The sequence below is a fragment of the Amblyomma americanum genome, chromosome 6 (assembly GCF_052857255.1).
Source record: "Amblyomma americanum isolate KBUSLIRL-KWMA chromosome 6, ASM5285725v1, whole genome shotgun sequence".
Taxonomy (NCBI): domain Eukaryota; kingdom Metazoa; phylum Arthropoda; class Arachnida; order Ixodida; family Ixodidae; genus Amblyomma; species Amblyomma americanum.
Genome location: NC_135502.1, coordinates 99,907,057 through 99,926,281, shown reverse-complemented (window position 1 = coordinate 99,926,281; position 19,225 = coordinate 99,907,057). Strand labels below are relative to the sequence as shown.

At 47.8% G+C, this 19,225-nt stretch overlaps 1 protein-coding gene across 1 annotated transcript; it reads left to right on the top strand.

The window, feature by feature from the left end:
* The first annotated feature begins 11,267 nt into the window (after positions 1-11,267).
* On the top strand, positions 11,268-17,387 carry LOC144094872 (uncharacterized). Its single transcript, XM_077628750.1, has 2 exons — positions 11,268-11,391; positions 16,565-17,387. The coding sequence occupies exons 1-2, from the start codon at positions 11,380-11,382 to the stop codon at positions 17,153-17,155; spliced, it is 603 nt and encodes a 200-aa protein (XP_077484876.1). The 5' UTR covers positions 11,268-11,379; the 3' UTR covers positions 17,156-17,387.
* The last annotated feature ends 1,838 nt before the right edge of the window (positions 17,388-19,225 follow it).

The following is a 19,225-nucleotide window of genomic DNA, read 5'->3' as shown; positions in this document are numbered from 1 at the left end:
CCACCGTGGCTAGCTGTCTCCTGTTTCTCTCAGTCGGCCGCCTTACCTACCTTAGTGGGTTAATGCTTAAGTCATTCTACTGCTCGACCCTTCAACCCTAATGTCGCGGGATCGAATACCGAAGCATTTAAAGCTCCAATGCTGCAGAGTGTCAGTGCACGTTCAGGAAGCACACGTGGTCGAAATTAATCATGAGCCCACCAATCAGGCGATCCGCATATGCCACTTGCATCTTCAGAGCATTAAACCGCGCACTTACCATAGTATGTCTCCCTAAAACATTGCAGCGTTTTGAGAGCCCCGTGTGCCGTCAGCAAACTCAAATAGTAAGGGAGCAAATCCTTAAAACAGATGTCTCCCTAAAACATTGCAGCGTTTTGAGAGCCCCGTGTGCCGTCAGCAAACTCAAATAGTAAGGGAGCAAATTCTTAAAACAGATGACTTTCCAGAACAGATGACTTTCCTGTGGAAAAACAAGAATTTTTTTCCTGATTTAGTGCCACCGTAGTTGTACCTTACAACGCTGTGAATTTTTAGCCAGAAAAAGCACGCAAGTGTCTTCGTCGGTTGCTGTGCAAACTGATGCAACGCAACGACAAATATGCTATGCAGCACTGGTTAGCCCCGTGCACGGTGTAATAAGCTTACACCGTGGCCCCGGGTAAGGCTAGTAACACCCACGCTTTTACCATGCTGGAGTCTTTTGCCACGGGCCAGTCTGGTGAGTGACACAACGCACGAAGTAACCTATCAAAGCAAACCATATACAATTAGCTGAACTAGTGCAGTCACATGGCATAGCCGCAGCATGATCACGATGCATAGCGACCCACAAACCACAAAATTGTGGCGGACGCCAGGGATGCGGACGTCACTCACGGCGCATGAGGCGTTTGTTTGTTTTAACCTGCTTATAATCAGCTTTAGACCTCTGCCTTTCATTTCGTCCCACGTAGTACACCATCGTCTGGTGCATGCCACCCCGCCTCCAGCACCGCTCACTACTCAGGTAACACGGCCATCAGTGCGACCATGTGGAAACGACTGTGCTTACGAGCGAGTTCAAAGAGAATGAATGGAGGAATGTATTTTGTGCATAACGTACTCATTTTACAGAGGTGTCATGTACTGGGGATTTCTGGTCTAGCCTAGATGCCGTTATATATGAGCGGGAATTCCGGAGGTATAGGTGTAAGGGTATTCCTTGACTCCAGGAAACGAGCACAGTATGGACCGGATTCGCGGTCTTCTTTGTTCTGCTTTCTACGAGTGAGCCCTGAAGCGAGAATCCAGGGTGTGAAACAAAAAAAAAAGGCTAATCGCTAGAGACCACACTGCAAGCCAATCTTCTCTGCATACCAGCACGAAGTTCCGGAGTAATGGTATGAGTGTTCGATGAGCCAGTTGCAATGGTATGGAAAGGCATGAACAAAGTGATGCTCTTCGCAGTGAGGAGAGTATTGGGGCCGGCAACTTAAGCTGCCACCCCTGCTTCGTGTTCTTCGTGTCTTTTCTCATCGGTCACTATTACGCCCTTTATATGCACGGACTGAAACCTGACACCACCGTTAAACCGCCTCCAGCGTCTGTCGCCATGCGGCCAACCGTTATGCTGGCAGAAGCGGCCTTGCGCAACACTTCTCGTGAATACCGATGAGACAAATGAGGCAACACAGGGCACCGGTAAGACCTCGAAGATGATCGCTTGCTGAGTAATTTGAAGCACAAGTAGTAATCATCGATAGCTGGTGCAACGCTGTCCGCGAGCATTTCAGGCGATGCTTTGAGAAACACGGCCACGAATCTCGATCGTTGCGCAAAGAGAGATGCTTATATGGCGTACTTAAGAAAGATTACTTAGTAAGAACCCGTAATTACGCAAACGTAAGAAAGACGCGGCTGCAATAACGAGGAACGATTGTCGCGACTAGACGTGGATACTTGCCGATTGTGGTCCGACTGCACGCTGAATTTGCTGTCATTCGTATGTTACATATGTGTTGAGCAACCGCCTTTTAGTTTTAGACGATTGTCTGTCGTCGGAATATGCTGTCGTAACCGGAAAGACACGAACTCATTTGTGAAGACTATAGCATGCAAAACAGAAGCGGCACCTAAACTCAGTGAGCTGCTTAAAGCGTTACTCTCCACATGAGTTTCAGATTGACGGTTTTACCAATTCTGCTTCGCAGTGGTGTCCGCACTCGTTTAATGGTTAACAATGGAATCAATGTAAGTAAAGGGCCTCGCGTACCACTGCATTCGTGTTAAACCTCTCGAATGCATCTGTCTTCTGAGAAAAGATGCTGCAACTGCAGTCTTGCACAACACGAACTTAGTTCTTCCGTGACCTATGCAGAGTCTGAAAAAGGAAATGCCATTTAGCCGCCCTAGCTGTCTTCGAAGTATATCGCTTGTCGGCGCGCGACCACTCTATAACCCCCAATTACAGTCCTCAACTCACATTGCGGCGACTCTGCTCAACCGTCTTGTGCCCTTCACTTTGAGAAAAAAGAGAAGCCATAATTAGAGGCCGGACTCCCGGAACCCGAGGCACCCTTGTCTGTTCTCATTAACCTCTCCGAGCCGTCCTCCTGACCCAACCACGCAACGCCATATTGCGTTACGCGCGCGTGTCCGTATATTTATATTGTCATTTCCAGCGAACCACGCTTGTTTCAGCTCTGAACTGCACCCCCTCCGAAACCTCTGTTTCGAGGCCTCATTTGTTTTGCAACTGCCAGCCTCGGGAGATCTCGAACCGATCGAGACAAGAGCATGGTGTCGGCTGCGTTGCTCCCGCCCTTCCCCCGAGCACACACGCGTGGTGTTGGACAACGGAGCTAAGCGCCATTCTTATCGGCGATCGCATCGCGCGTGACCACCTACAACGCCCGCTTCATCAGAGCCGCGACCCCGTGACCTCTTCCTTTAACCCTCGCTGGGGACTCTCCTCCGCCCCGAGGCCGCGCCTATCATCACCGCACCGCCTTTCGTCGGCTGCTCACGTGCTCAGACGTTAGATCTTCTCGAGCTCAGCCTGCGTCCGCTGAGTGTAACATAGTGTCTGAGTGTTTCGTGTGCGTCTGTAAGCATCCGCCGTGTAAACAACATCCGTATTGCGCCTGAGAAGTGGGCGTTCGGATGCGCGGTAGAACGGTGTCTAACAACTTTGGCCCTGACTCTAACTGCAGCACGCATATCTCGCGGGAGTTCGCTGCAGTGCAGTTAAGACTGCCGCCATGGGCGACTCCCTGAACAGCGGAGAAAGTGAGCTTTGAAATTAAGTTGTACAGCTCTCTAATTTTTTAGTAATATCGTGGCAGCGTCGACCAGACGGATGTTCAGCGTCGCTTGCAGGGTCGCAGTGAAGAAACGGACGAGAGTACGCGCATGCGCACATAGTGCTTGCCAGTTGCAGCGTCGTCTGCGCGGCTGTTCTGCTGACGTGACACATCCCCCACTGCTCGTCTGCTCACTAAAAAATTGGAGAGGTATACCCTGGAGCAGACGGCTTTAGCTTGAAGCAAACGGCACCATCCTGTAACACTTCTACGGTAAAGCTTTGCGCTAGTAAAAGGGTAGCTTTTAGGGCGGTATGGGCAGAAGACGGAGCGACAGTGACGACGAGAGAACGATACAGTGCACTGTCACCATCCGTCAATTGTCTCCCCTGTCATTCTGTTTTGAATGTACACGTTCGTAAAACTATGGCTTGCATGTGATCCAATCACGGCAGTTTCAAATTCTGGCGAAATACTTCGAAACTTTACTGGCAAAGCTTTGTTTTAGAGGACAAAACCTCCCAATCATTATATGAAAAGTTCCCTGCTTACAACTTGAAAACGCGGTCGATCGCTTGGGAGCACGACGCACCGATTCAAGTTCTCAGGCCCGGCTGCGCTGCACGCATAGCAGTGAAACGCAAGGGAGCAGTGCCTCCCCTTCCACGGGGTGATTTGGGAACATTACAGCAGGCACGCGCGGTGCGCAGTGAAACCAAGCTCGTAACCCTGTGTGTAAGTGCTTACGGATAGCCTTGGCTCTGCCGTCCGTGATGTGCAAGAGGTCGCTTTTCGCCACGGCCTTCGCTAGAGCCTCGATGAGACAGAAGTTGACTTATTTCTTCGCATTGTCAGCCTCGCGGATGCGAGAGCCGTGAGCAAAAGGAGATGTGGACGCGTGCTTCACGTTCCAGCCTTTGCTGGCCTTCCCTTGTGCCCCCGGCTGTGAGTGTCTTTGAAGCGCCCATTCTGAGTCGAGGGAGTCTTTAGGAACTGCACAGTTTTGAGCCTGTCTTTTTCGCAGCGACAGCTGTATCAGGGAGGCGGCTGTAATTGTTAGCCTCTGAGGGAGGGGAGGGGGGAGGGCGATGGATGGAATGGCTGGGAAGGGGAATGGCCAGCAGAATTGGCGATGAAGTGGGCGCTGGAGACATATTTCTCTAAATTATTTGAAGAAAACAAATCTCGGAGTGTTTACGCTCTGCAGTGTAACGCGCTACACTCGGCGAATGCTCTCACCGCGCTGTTGCCAGCAATGCCAGCAAGTATGAAACTTGCGGAATTTGGTAGTCTGAGCTACCACGAAAGTCGAAACGGGATCGTGGTCACGTCCTTGGAACGGGGCACGTGACCATCACGTGACGAGTGACGCACGACCGTGAATTGGAGAGCAGTCAACATCCGGTCACGTGACGTGGCCGTATGCGCTGTGAATACGCCGGGAAGATCTCTGGTGACAACTTTCGCTGTAATAGAAAAATAAGAATGTAATATAATACAGAGGTTTTAAGGTTTTCACTGCGGCTGCGTCTTTGTTCTAGTTGTCTCTCTTAAACGGTCCTCAGTGATGTACGCGTCCTGAGATCGTGTCATCAGCATGTGACCAATGAGAACGCGGCAGTGCCAAAAAGAGATGTCATCTGAAGTCATGTGATCTTCGCGAATCGGTAGCAATTGCTGTCGCAAGAGTTACATTTTGCCTCACCATTGCTGTACAGCCTCCAAAAAACGTAAGTTACAAAGGGGTCTCTAAGCCTACCTACTATACCCACTGCAGCCATCCGCATCTTTATGGAGGAACTGTTGACAGCTACACGCAGAAAATAGTGAAGTCAGTTAAACGTTGCATACGTTGAGTTTCCTCAGTCTATACTTTTTCTGCATTCCTCATATTGAAACCATATGGAACATTTGGAGTCGACGTGCACTATACGCAAAACTCATGTTTTCCGTAGTTTTCCGTAAAAGAAACCAGTGCACCAAATTTCTGTTAGTGGTTCACAGATAACCGATAACGGTAATATTGCGTGGAATTTCAATGAACACTTGAACAGTGTGTTTTCTAATTAATTATTCTGGTATTGTCCATCCAATAACACTAGGTTTCACCTCCCTGAGGTAATTTTTTTAATACACTGGCGTAGTTTTAATGCTACTATCTTTAAGAACTAAATCATCATGTGGTACTGACAACCTTCCTAACTTGTTTCTGGAGCGATATTCTGAATTCATGGTAAAGTTTCTTATCAGTATATATCGTATTTTATTACTTCACTGATCATTACTATACTGACTTAAGAATAACAAGTGTTGTTTCCGTATACAAGAAAGGCGACCACGCCTTACTACAGAGCTACCATCCAATATTACCTTCTCTGTTAACCTTCATGTACTACTATCGCCCAGGACGTGGCTCCGACGGCCGGAGCAAGTCAGACTCCATCACTGCGCCATCTATCGATGTTTCACCTGGTTCGAGATAAAGCCCTAGCTTGGGTGCTAGCCTGTACTTGCTGGCTCGTTCGCCGGAGTTGCTTTTCGCCTAGGAACCTTCCGCGAGATGCCGCTATGTGGGCATTGGCTAATGGCGGGACTTGCTTGCAATCCAATTTTAAACGCAAGGCACATGCGGCGTAATTGGCAGTGTCATTGTTACCGGTTGCGTGTGGTCGCCACACGTTCATAATAATAATTAATAATTGGTTTTTTGGGGAAAGGAAATGGCGCAGTATCTGTCTCATATATCGTTGGACACCTGAACCGCGCCATAAGAGAAGGGATGGAAGGGATAAAGGAGGGAGTGAAAGAAGAAAGGAAGAAGAGGTGCCGTAGTGGAGGGCTCCGGAATAATTTCGACTACTTGGGGGATCTTTAACGTGCACTGACATCGCACAGCACACGGGCGCCTTAGCGTTTTTCCTCCATAAAAACGCAGCCGCCGCGGTCGGGTTCGAACCTTGGAACTCCGGATCAGTAGTCGAGCGCCCTAACCACTGAGCCACCGCGGCGGGGCAACCACACGCTCATTCATTTCACTCTTTCGGGCCCGGGTAGCAAAATAGGCGGCCGTAGAAGAAAGGTGAAAGCTGCTTTAGGAATGATTCGTCACGAACTATCTCTATTTTTGATTCCACGTTGCGCTTACTGGAAACGCACTCGAGCCGCTGCTGACGCTTGTGTTCCCTTTGCTCACAAAAGCTGTACTACAGCATAGTCTATGTTCGACTGTCTGGGAAAAAACTGCAAAAAGAGACGCAGTCAGAAAAACGAAAAAAAAACGTTGCATTCAATGCACGCTTGATAAAAAGGATACCGCTCCCGTTCGGCGAAAACCATGACAACTGTCTTGTCACTACCGCAGCAGACGCTTTCAACCGATGCCGTCGTGGCGGCATCTCGCGGAAAGATTCGTGGGCAAAAAGCAACTCGCGTCAAGGCGACAGCCAGTACACGCTTGTAGGCAACCTAGGACGCGCATGCGCTTATTTTTTATCTTGAACCAGGTGAATCATCACTAGATAGCGCTGCGATGCAGTTTTCTCTAAAGTCACTTGAACGGGAAAAGTACCGCAACCATCACCGGAGCCGCCATATTTGGTCCAGCGCCGCTGAAGCGACGGCCGCGCGCAGTCTCTACGCAGGCATGAATGCACAAGCGTCACTACACCGTGAATGGAAATGCTGTGCACATAAGATCCCATAAGAGCAAGTGCTACGTAATCCTACGGACGATCTGTGTGCCGGCGGCCGCGAGAAAGAAGCGAGCGGACCATTTATGGCGGTGACGTGGTCATTCTCCGCCATGAATGGTCCGCGCGCGCTGGCCCGCCGGCGTGGCGGCGAGAGAAAACGAATGCGGTACTTTTCCCGTTCCAGTGACTTTAGTTTTCTCTGCTCCGTCCATTGGAGCCGCGTCCTGGGCAGTTCTGTCGCCGATAGTATATCTGCGCATCGGTTAGCATCACATCCCAAGATTCTCTTCGTGTACAATTTTAGGCATACATTTACGGCAGATGTCCCTTCATACCAACGTGATATAAGCCGTAAAAGCGAGTCACTCATTTACCCACCATGTTTGCAGTTTAGTAAAAAAAAGCCAGGTCTACACGAGAAACAGGCGAACCAACTAGTTCACTCTATGCCACATTTTACACTCGCACGGCAAATCAGTAAACTTTCATCATCGCCGAACTCTTTTACGAGAGGCTTCCCTGACACTTCCTGACGGCAGCGCCAACCAAAATTACTTAACGTTGGACTATTTCTAACCATCGCCTCTCTTATCGAGCTTCATCGGGATTGACAACTGCCTGTCTCTCACAAACATCGCAGAGTAGGTGGATCTTGGAACAAGCAGGACTCCCCCTTATAGGCCTGAATTCCTTTACAAATGCCCACACCATCTTCGCACTTAAACTTGCGCTTTGCCATTGCAACTCGCCGCATGTCCCCGGACATTGACGGCGAGCACAGGAGGGCGCAGGCTATGCATCCAACCAAGCCCCACCGTCGCACAGAATCCATAGCGTATACAGATGCCTCCGCATTTAACACAGCAGCTGCGGCAGTTGCGATCTACACGCTACAATCCCCAACCTTCACGGTAGAGATCCGATTAGCACCCCTCATATTGTCACCCCGCTAGTATTAGTTCCCTAGTGCACGCAATCCCACCCTTTCCTCAACTATCACGTACACCAGCCTGCACAACTTGCACAGACCCTAAGGTCGCCATTCATTCTTTTCAACAGCGTACAACACCTGCAGATCTCCGAGAGGACCTCTAATTATCTTTACACGCACTGTCACCATCCTCGGTCGCTATCAGGTGAGCGCCTAATCCCGCAGGCATTGCCGGTAATAAATCAACTGCTCCATCATCTCGCCCGCGAGCTTCACATTCGGGCACCTATGACCCTAATTAACCAAGCCCCTGGCCAGTGACGCGGCTTTAGTGTATACAAACGTTCAATCAAATCGCACTACTAGCGGCTCTGTAGCTTACAGCTACGCCTTCCTAGAACCCACCCTGACCTAGATATCACTCAAGCTAACATCCTAAGAAAGATTTAAACAAACGCAGTTCTTACTCCCGCTATGCCCTACCTGTATCGACCCCGTTCAGATCCGTCCTGCCCAAACTGCCGCTCGCCATTCGCGAACATGTAGTACTGCCTCTTGCAGTGCACAGCGGCACTATACACTCTATTTCTTCCTGATCAGCCTACCTACTTCTTGCGATCCTGGCTAACTTCGGCACAGTTGGAACCAGTTGGCCTTAGCCATGGAATATTCTCTCGGCTCACGCGAGCCTCAGAGAGAGCAAACGTAAATGTTTTCTGTTTTATTTTTAGATCTATGCTCCTTTCACTACTTCATTGATCTCTTCTTCCAGGTGTGCACCAACTGCGACAGTCCTGCGGTTCCTTTCCCCCACAACTATTTATAACGACTACACAGACGCGCACAGAGCGTCCGAGGGGGTTTTGAATCGTTCCCGGCACCTTAGGACCACGCATCCCACCCATTGACCTGCGAGGGCTATAGGAGGAGCCGCGACGCACGGCTGCATGCACGGGGTGATCACCCGATCGCGTGGAAGAGCTACTCATTGTCAGCGAGAGTTACGCGTTCATTCATTCATTCATATAAAACCTCAGTGTCGAACCTTATTCTTGCAGCGGTGGCTAGAGTATCTGTTACAGCCAGCGTCGTCGCTTCGGCAAGCGCGGTTGTTGCGACGCTGTTCTTTCAATCTTTCCTCTCACATCTCTTCCCGCTCTCCCACTATCTGCACGTGGCAGCGACTGTGGCTCAGCTGGAGCCAGTGGGCAGGCCTGTGCACTTCCGTTTTCATCCTTCCTTCAGTCGCAACAACAACAACATATTCTTGCACACTCTCGCTTAAGCACAGCCTGTCGCCTGCAGTGCGGTGAGGACTCCAGAGCATCGTGCAAGGCCCCTGAATTTCTAACGTAGTCTCGGGCAACCCGGTTCCTTTGGCCATGCCCCAGTTGTTTCGCGTCATACAAGGATCCGCTAATATAAGTGCAATAGCGCCTCTCCTATAGCGTCAAATATTGAGAAATGACGTGCTCATGCGAGGTCGTATCAGTGGTACATTTTACATTCGCACACTATCATCATCATCTTCTTCGTCGTTGCCATAGTCCCGTTGCGTCCACCGCTGTTCCTCGGACATTGATATTCAGTTAGCGTTGCCCTACGCCAGCTTCTGCCACCTTATTCCCAGCAAACCTCTGAAACTCACCTCCCTGCTGGCCCCTGCCAAATGTTTCTCCTCTTGGACACAGGCCTGCTCCCACTGAGCAGCAAGTGATGGGAGTTGAACACCTCCGAGAGCTCCGTATGTCTGTGTCCGCGCTAGGGAACATCCTAATAAGCCCGAATATCGCCACGCGTTCGATGGTTTCCATCACGAAGCCGCTTTCTTGCCGGAATTCAGAATTAAGTTTTTTTGTTTGCATTATACTGCACACCTTTTTGGTCTAACTAGGAATGGCAAAAGCAAAATACAAAGGAGCAATGGTTCCATTGCATTGTACAAATAGTATTTCAAACAGATATTTTTGAAATTTCATGCAAGAGAACTTGTACATATGAAACATTTCGCATGCGCATTCAGCACCGCTAAGACAAAAAAATAAAGAGGCAAAAATTTTTTCTCTCAGTACTTAAAAAATGCTGCTAATGGCCTTTTTGCAGTTTCCACACCTTAAAACCACTTCAGGCAGCAAGTTCATTAAGAGGTTATTTTTTATTTGAATTTGCTCTGTTTGTTTTAGCGAAGTGAGGAGTCAAGCTGTATAGTCGTGTGTGTCGTGTTTTGCGAGTCAGTGCGACGTAAGGTATTGCCGAGATGCCGAACTTCGCATGAATCAAGAAGCGCTAAAATTGTATCCTTGCTATCTTTCATCGTGTACAGAGAGGTTTTAATTTATAGTTTTCATAAGGGTATATGGATAATCATAATTCCTAAATTTGTTGTAGATGTAGCGAACACTACAACTGTCAACTTTTTCTACCTAATAGCTGGTTTTCCATATTACCGCGCCGAATTCAATATCACGAACGACTTTCTTTGTAAATGTTTTTTTTTTGTGCTTGAAGTAAGAGGGCTGGACGCAGTGCTTAGTCTAACAGTCAGATGTTCATTACTTGTGGCTATTCACCGATTACTTATGTTCTTGCTAGGTACAAGCGATCATAAATATCTCATCGTTGTGCGCGTAAGATGAACGTTAAGCAGCTCTGTCCTGAAAACCTTCATTATAACAGGCGACCCACTACCCTCGTTTACAGATTCTGTATTCGACTCCAGCATGTATTCAAGGATGGGGAAGACAATCTTCACCTTTTTTTTTCTTTTAGACAAGGGTAACCTCGTCCTACTAACGTACCGTCCGCCTTTCATCCGGTTTTCCAAACGAACCGCATTCGTTCAACATTGCTCCTATCTTATCAGTATTCATGGAAAACAAGATCCGAATATTCTCCCAGGGGACACGCTCGCGTTTCCCACAGCTCCGCGAGATGTGCAAGTGTCGACGAAATCTCGCATGCAAAGCGCACCACTCAAAAAGCCATTCATCACTGAAAGAACAAACAGATTCGGGGCGGATGACTCATGAAGAGCATTCGCCGTGGACACCCGTGGCCCGTCGTCCACGTGCATACGATATGTGCCATGTGTCCCGGTCAGCAGATTGAGAGATTGCGGGGTGTGGGTCTCACCGCACGAGGGCGGGCGTGCATACTGGTCCACGCGCGGCGTGATGAACAGCGGCAACCCTTTGCGACCTGGACAATGAGCGGCCCGATGCTCCTCCTCTTCTGGTTCCTCCTCTCATGGAACGGGACCATCCGCAGCTGGCCGATGGTGCCCCAATGCGTGCGCGGCCGTGCTCGGGTGCGAGGGGGAGCGGTCGGACACGCTGCGTTAGACTGGACAGCATAAAAACCTCGAACCCGTAGCGTCCGACACCATAAGCCACCGGCCGGGTTCCATAGCGTCCTCCGTCACAGAAGACCTTCTCTGGAACAGGAGCGGACGTCCCCTAACGGACTTTGCGCCATGAACATCAAGGTATTGATGCGATTACTTTTTAGCCTTTTGTTTTAGTTTTATGTTCTTCTTTTTCTTTTACTCAGAAGTGTTAGAACAGCTGCAAGTTTTGGTTCCCACTTTCCTCTTTCACCTCGCTGCTCCGCGGTGCGTCTTCACAGCAAGGTGTGCTGAAAAACTGCAGGATTCAACGTATGGTATCTTCCAGCGTTGACACTTATTTAGCTCCAAAGCAATGAAACTAGCAGCTCTGTGAACTACAAAGGTAACAGCAGGTGATCTCCAGCCAGCTTCCACAACAGTTCCACAACTGTAAACTGTGCTGACCCAAGCGGAAACGGTGGTCTGCAAGTGACGCCTCTTGACGTGAAACAACTAGGGCGCGTTGCGCTCGAGAAATGCTCCACCGCGTCGCAAATAAGGCGGGCCGCCATGTATACGCAAGGAGTGCCAGCTAAATATCCCTAAGGCAGCGCACGTGAGTGTAACAGCAACTAATGCTATATATTGCACAGGCTGCGGAATTACCCAACGGCTTGAATCCCTGGCAACGTTTCAGGAAATTCATTTCATCCTGTCGCCAAACAGACGGCAACTTCGCGCACTCAACATTTGTTGAAACTTTTGCAGGAAAAGAAGGAAAGAAAACTTTGTAAGCGTAAGTTTAATAGCGGGTTGCTTATTTATTTGGTGTTCCAGCTCTCGAAATGGATCCATAACAATCTCAGCGGCTTTCGTCGCCAGCTGTTGTCTTCGTCTATATAATCGCGCTCAACGTTTCGGGCGCGTTCTGAATGCCGTAATGAAACCCAGAATATTCGCGCGATTCTTTCTCCATCGTCACCGCAGCCAACTGACGCGCCACATTCAAAACAGCCTGCGCTTTCTATCCGTCTGAAAGTCAACCCCGCAAAATTACTTTTCCGGCCAGCGGCTTATACCTAGCCTTCAGGCTGGAAGCGATTGTCGACGACAGGTGCGCCGACAGCGGCAGAGCTCGTAGAGCATTCTAAAATCAGCGGCGCGCAATGCAATGGAAGCGCCTTCATAACCTGTTCGGACGTGGCCCACGTTCTGAGCGTGCGCTCATCCGAAAATACCCTCCTCGTTCACTCCAACTTTAATATGACGTTGCGCAACGAAGCGTCCGAGCAGAGCGGTATTCCCAGGGTTACCTAACCACTGAGGAATTCCAGGCGTGAAAGAACGCGGGAATAAAAGTGCCGGGGACAAAAGCTAAGACGTCCGCATACTTGACCGATCTCCTTGATTATAAATTTCAATTTTAATCTTTCCCGGCTTGCATAACGGCACTGAAGTGCATTTTTGTAATGGCGTTGTTATTTATTCTATTTCCAATGCCGTCGGGCACAAATCGAATTCAGTCTGAGTTCTCTCCAGCTGGCATAAACCAGGGATAAGCCAGTCGCTTGCTTAGAAAACGGTCGTTCGTGAAAGACGAGTCAGTTTCAATGAGGCTTGTGTAAAGCAGCGATGTTACTTTGGATCGTTACGCTAATGTTAAAAATTTTAAAAATGACGTCATATTTTGCGTGGTAAATATTAGTTTAACGCTCAAACAAAACATCAGTGCGCTAATACTTTGTCCAAAAGGTTACTTTTGAGTCAATTTATAAGTGCCGCCGCCGCGGCTCAGTGATTATGGCGCTCGGCTGCTGATCCGAAAGACGCGGGTTCGATCCCGGCCGCGGCGGTCGCATTTCGATGGCGGCGATATGCTAGAGGCCCGTTAAAGAACCCTAGGTGGTCGAAACTTCTGGAGCCCTTCACCACGGCGTCCCTGATAGCGTAAGTCGCTTTGGGACGTTAAACCTCGAAAAAACAAACAGCAAACAAGGAATAAAACTAGATGGTTGCTCGTTATGACAAAAATGACGGAAGCGAAAAGTCACCGAAACCAAGGAGCACAGGGGATTTTCTTTTTTAGTATTTTTTTAGTTTGTAGTTTTTATTAATGGAAGATTAATGAAAGCAGAAGAAAAACTACCACACGCCGCCGGTGGGACCCGAACCCACGACCTCCGAATTTCGAGCTACGGCGACGGCTGTCCAGTCTTCTGCTTTCCAGGGGCATTTATGCGCAGTGTAAGCGAACCATGAGAGTGTTCACCAGCGTCACTCTCGTCCATAGCGGCGGGCGTAGTACGTCCTATATTGCCGCGAGTGCCACGTAGGAACGTAATCGAACGGTGATGGCGGAAGCTGTGCGAGAACCCTCTTTTGTTACCTACGGCATCAAGGCTGCCAGAATCGAGGCCCTCGATGAAACAATCAGCAGAGAAGTGAATGGAAAGAGGTGCTCGTTACGACATACGTGACGGATGGCAAGTCACCGAAACCAAAGAGCATATGGAGATGTCTTTTTTATTATTATTATTTTTAATTTTGCAGTTTCGGGGGGCGTGGGTTTGAATACCACTGGCGACATATGGTTGTCTTTCTTCTGCTTTTCATCATCTCCCATTGATCAAAAAACTACATAATTATAAAAGAAAATTAGAAAGATACTCCCTACGCTCCTTGGTTTCGGGGATGGTTGGCTTTCCTAGTAAATCAAACCAATTTATAAGAATGAAACAACATTACAAATTTTAATTTCACTATAATGTACAAACCATAGCCATAACGTTCAAAATAATTTCAAGCAGTGTGTTTCCGAACTTTTTTCCACTTTGTGTGCAGTATTTATATTTTCAACCAGCAGAACTTTGCTGTTAAATATCTGAGATGGTGCCTCCAATAGATTGCATGCACCGCCCAAAAAATTTCATGATAAGACTTTGCATCTGACCCATCCGCCGCTATCATTTATGGCACCCTTCAAGGCTGGCTATATAAGCTTTAGGTCATGATATCCGATTCTAGGTTGGTGTATGAGTTCTATTTATTAGTTGTGGCGTATCGTAGTGCGTGTCGCCCGTGTGGCCCCATGCTCCAAATGAAGTGTTGATTAGGGCAGATCCCAATTGGCGCATATGACCTTGCAGGACACACATGGCAAAGTTACTTTTGAAATGTAATTAAATTACATTAATAAATACGTACCTACAAAATCACGCGAATTAATTAAATTACATTGCAAATTACCGGTCTGAAAAAGTAACGAAATTACAATTACTTGCCTTAAGTACTGAAAATTGCTTTTAAATTACTTTTTAGTTTAGATGCTAAAAAAGTTGCGCATTGGTCATAGTTCCTGCAAAATTTTCAGCTTTTTTTGGCTTGTACCACCACTAAGCTTGAAAGTGGGCGTCGGGAATTTCGCCCCCTCTTTGAAGAACGGCTTCATAGAACAGCCGCTTTGCTGACGTAGATGAAATCTTTCTTGCATCACTTTTCAATCAGAAGTGCATCTTTCAATGCGTAATATAGCCCAATCTGCTGATTTGGAACAATTTGTCGTCCACGTAAACAGCAGGAGTGCATCGACTGCACCAGGGTGCAGAGAAGCTGCCAATTCTGCTGTTCACTCGATGCATTCTGAAGGCAAGCTTGTGGAAATAAATTGTATGTCGCGGTGACGCTGTTGGCTGTGTTGTCTTTGATTTAAAAATAGGGCTTCAAATCCGGGCACAAAAGCTAGTTTTCCCGAAAACTCGCAACCAACTGTCTTAGACGACGTCATTTGAGACTTCTTGTCAGTGCGGCGACGTAACAGTGTATTATGGAGCAGTCTTGAAGCGCTCGCAGTGCGTCTGCGCGAAGGTGCCATACGACATGCCATGGTCATGGAACACTCCTGGTGGCCATTGCCTCTCGTCCGCGTCGCCGCTTCCCTGCAGTGCTTTCGCTATTGCTGGTTGCGCGTTGCTGGTTGCGTCCCACTAGCAATGATACCTGACATTGTTGTCGGCGTCCGAGAAAAGTGGTCCACCGTCCCCAATGACGTTATCAGCAAAGAGAAAAGTTTCTTCCGAAGGTGCAGCGAATCGAACCAAGGGCCTTCAGACTTCGAGGCGAGCACGCAACCCATGGACCACAAAACCGCGTTCATTCTTGGCGAATAATGGTTAGTTTAATGCATGCGTTGCCTTACGGCTGTGAGCTAATGAGTAGGTGTGTTATTAGAAAGTAAGAAAAAATATAAATTAAAAAATGAATGTTTTTGCCTTCAAAGCATGGAAGTAGTCTTAAGTGCTCTCCGTAATTTATTCCTGCTTTGTAGACGCTCCACCTCACAAACTCGAGGCCAAAGCATGGCAGATACAAGAACAAGCACGGACCCATTACTCAGCAAAAGTAATTTTGGTGGTAATAAATTACTTTTGCCCTGTCAATACTGCTCCAATGTAGTTCATTAGATTACTAAATTGCAAGCTCCGAAAAGTAATGAATTACATTATAAATTACCGAGAAAAGTAATTTAATTGCCTCATTTTATTACAGTAACTTAATTACTGCCATGTATGTTGCAGGGTTACTTTGCCATTTTAGGGAAGGCTGCATATACGTTGTTTAAACGCTTCGATTTAAAAAATGTTATTCCAACAACTATTTGTAATGTTACGGAAACGTTAGAAAAAGTACGCAAAGAACAAACTCTAAACGTTTGACCAAAGCGGAAATGTAACATTGCTGTCAGGTTTCGGTGCTACATGGAGGCTAGGTATCCAGGTGATTCGAGAAGTGAGTGTTATGAAGAACGGGTCCTGCGTGATAACGTGATCCAGGCATGAATTGGCATGTCTGTCCAACGCTTCTTGAAACACCTGCCAACAAGAGATTCTTGGAGGGGCCTCGACACGCAAGGTTTCATTCCAAACAACGAAGGTAATTGTCTGGCTGAGTTTATTTTCTTGCAGTGCATATGTCAGTGCACGATTCGAGGAATTCGGTGTGTCTTCTCCATTTCTCTTAGCGCTTTTGGTGAGAACACATAGGCTTTCCTGCATGTCGTAATCGTTATTTGGGCACCTTGTTTACTTCCTTTTGTATTTATTCTTTTTCTGCGTTTATTCTGGGCCGCTTTAGCCGCCTGATCTCTGTGCCATTTCCCTTGGCGTTTTCTCTCTTTTTGCGGCAGTTTTGCTTTCTTTTCTCTCTCATTAATTTATTCTGGGCTCAGAGTTAAGATAATGACGATGATTATAACAATAGTTGAGAAATCTGTCTTAATTATTGGTTCTTCACTGGAGCATAAATAACGGAGTGACAAATACAATCGTATTCGCAGGTCCTACTCGGTCTGTCAGCCGTGCTGGCTGCATCAGTGGCCGAGCGCGCGGGATATAACACCGGGGCGTACAACCCTGCCCTGTACAACACCGGAGCCTACACCGGCGACTACTACAACCGAGGCTACTACGGCAGTCGGGGATACACAGCTCCGTACTACGGCAGAGACGGCTACTACGGCGCGTACTCCGGCGGACGCTACGGATCACAATACCGTCCAGCATACGGATATGCTCCCGGCACTGGGGGCTATGCAGGTGGCTACAACGGACCTTACGGTGGTGCCTACGGCAGCTACACTGGATACAGAGGCTACGGAGGTTACAGAGGCTACGCGGGTGATCCTGGTTATAATGATGGCCGCTACGGACGCTACGGCTCATACCGTTACGGCGGTGCCTACAGTCCATACGGCGCCTACAGAACCGGCCTTTTCGACACCCGCTACGACAACTACATGTCCCAGAGGGGCTACTACGGCTCTTACGGAGCTTACGGACCCTATGAACACCGCACGCCGCACGGATACAGCTACGGTTACACTTCCCCCCACAGCCAGGTGCACAGCTCTGCCGGCTACCGTGCTTAAGAGAGCGGTAGATTAGCAAAGCGCCTCGCTAAGAGCAAAGGAAAGATAAATGCTACAGCAACTTCGTTGAACATATCGGCATCTTGTTTCTGTTCTGTTTCATAAAGTTTTACCCGATGTTGTGTGTTTTTTAGCCAAAACACAAAGGCCAACGTGCCTTTTGTACTACCTCTATTAGGCACAAAATAAATATTAATTTCTGGTTATTTAAATCGCCTACTCGTTTGTGCAGTTCCTGAAGATATTTCTCGCGGCGGTGTCGGCAGAGTGCCCTGATTTCGTGCTGTTGAAAAAACCGCAACCAAGCAGCACGCAATGCTCAATCATGTATTTATGTAGTCCTCGTTGTTCCGGCTGCGTCAGTGTCACACGCACGCACGCACGCACGCACGCACGCACGCACACACACACACACGCACGCACAGCTGTTTCGCCTACAGAGTACTAGCTTTGCTGCTGACGCAGCAATATAGGCGTGAGTTCAAAATATGCATAAAATGTGCAGTTTAGTAGGACTGCACAGTGTATTCTATTAATTCATTTATTTACCATCAAGTATGCCAATTACACAGACGGAAAAGACACGCTAACGCGGCAAAAGTGTATTTCAGCAGGTCGAACAAAAAGTCGCAATGAAATACTCCAATAGCCAAAACCAGAAAGAAAAGAACAAAACAATGGCCAAGCGCAGTTTCGTAAATTGACAAATAGCCCCTTAGGAATTGAGGTACCTGTGGAGATCACTCCCTTGGATGCTAATATGTAGCAGTCTAGCCAGGGAACACCAGTTCACAATTGGCAACGAGGTGCTGGAAGTAGTAAAGGAATTAGTCTACTTAGGGCAGGCAGTGACAGCTGATCCGGATCATGAGAGGGAAATAGCCAGAAGGATAAGAATGGGGTGGAGAGCATATGGCAGGTTCTCTCCCAGATCATGAATAGCAGGTTGTCAATATCCCTCAAGAGCGAAGTGTACAACAGCTGTATCTTACTGATACTCCCCTACGGGGCAGAAGCGTGGAGGCTAACAACTAAAATGGTTCAGGGTAAGTTAAGGACAACACAGCGAGCCATGTAAAGGAAAAGTATATATGTGTAACGTTAAGAGACCGGAAGCGGGCAGAGTGGGTGAATTAAGGAACATACGCGTGTTAATGACATCCTAGTCGAAATCAAGAGGAAGAAATGAGCTTGAGCAGGGCATGTCATGCAAAGGCAAGATAACCGCTTGTTCATAAGGGTAACGGAGTGAATTCCAAAACAAGGCAAGCGTATAGTAAGGGGCGGCAGAGAGTTAGGTGGGCAGATGAGATTAGGAGGTTTGCAGGCATAGGGTTGGCGCCGCTGGCAAAGGACAGGGTTAACTGGAGGGACATGGGAGAGGCCTTTGCCCTGCAGTGGGTGTAGTCAGGCTGATGATGATGATGATGATGATGTCGCACTTCTACAATAAGGGACATGAACTTTTTGTCTGCGGGCTCTTCTAGATTGTATAAGTGTGGCGATTTAATCGAGAGCTCATTAAGCATAAATATTAGCATGTTTTTAATTTTTAAGGATAGGCTCGAAGTTATTTTAGAGCGACTACTAAGTGTTGAAAGCTAAGGGTTGGTTTCATCGTGGCGACGCTGATAATACGTTCATAATTTGATGAGAGGAAGAAAGTCGAAATATTTTTCGCAGCTTCCGGTTGGTTTATTTGCCTAACTTCTCCAAGGTTCCATTCTCATTATGCACATTCAAGCAATGGACAGGTATAAGTTGCATTGAACTGCATTATAAGTGAGTGTGGTGCCAAGAAAAATTTCCGACGAAGGTTCCCAACAAGTATACAGTTAGCTTTTGCATTATCCCCCTTTCAACTTTCGGTATGACCATCCCAGTGATTCCGTGTGTTTTTTATGTCTGGTTCAGCTTGATTTCTATGTAGATTTAGAGTTTTTTCTGCTTGACTCACACGAACCACACGTAATCTAAGCGAATGATAAGGATGGCACACATCAGCACGGAAAGTTCGGAAGATATATTGATTGTGCGTGACGCCGCAAACATTAAGCGAAAATCACGTAG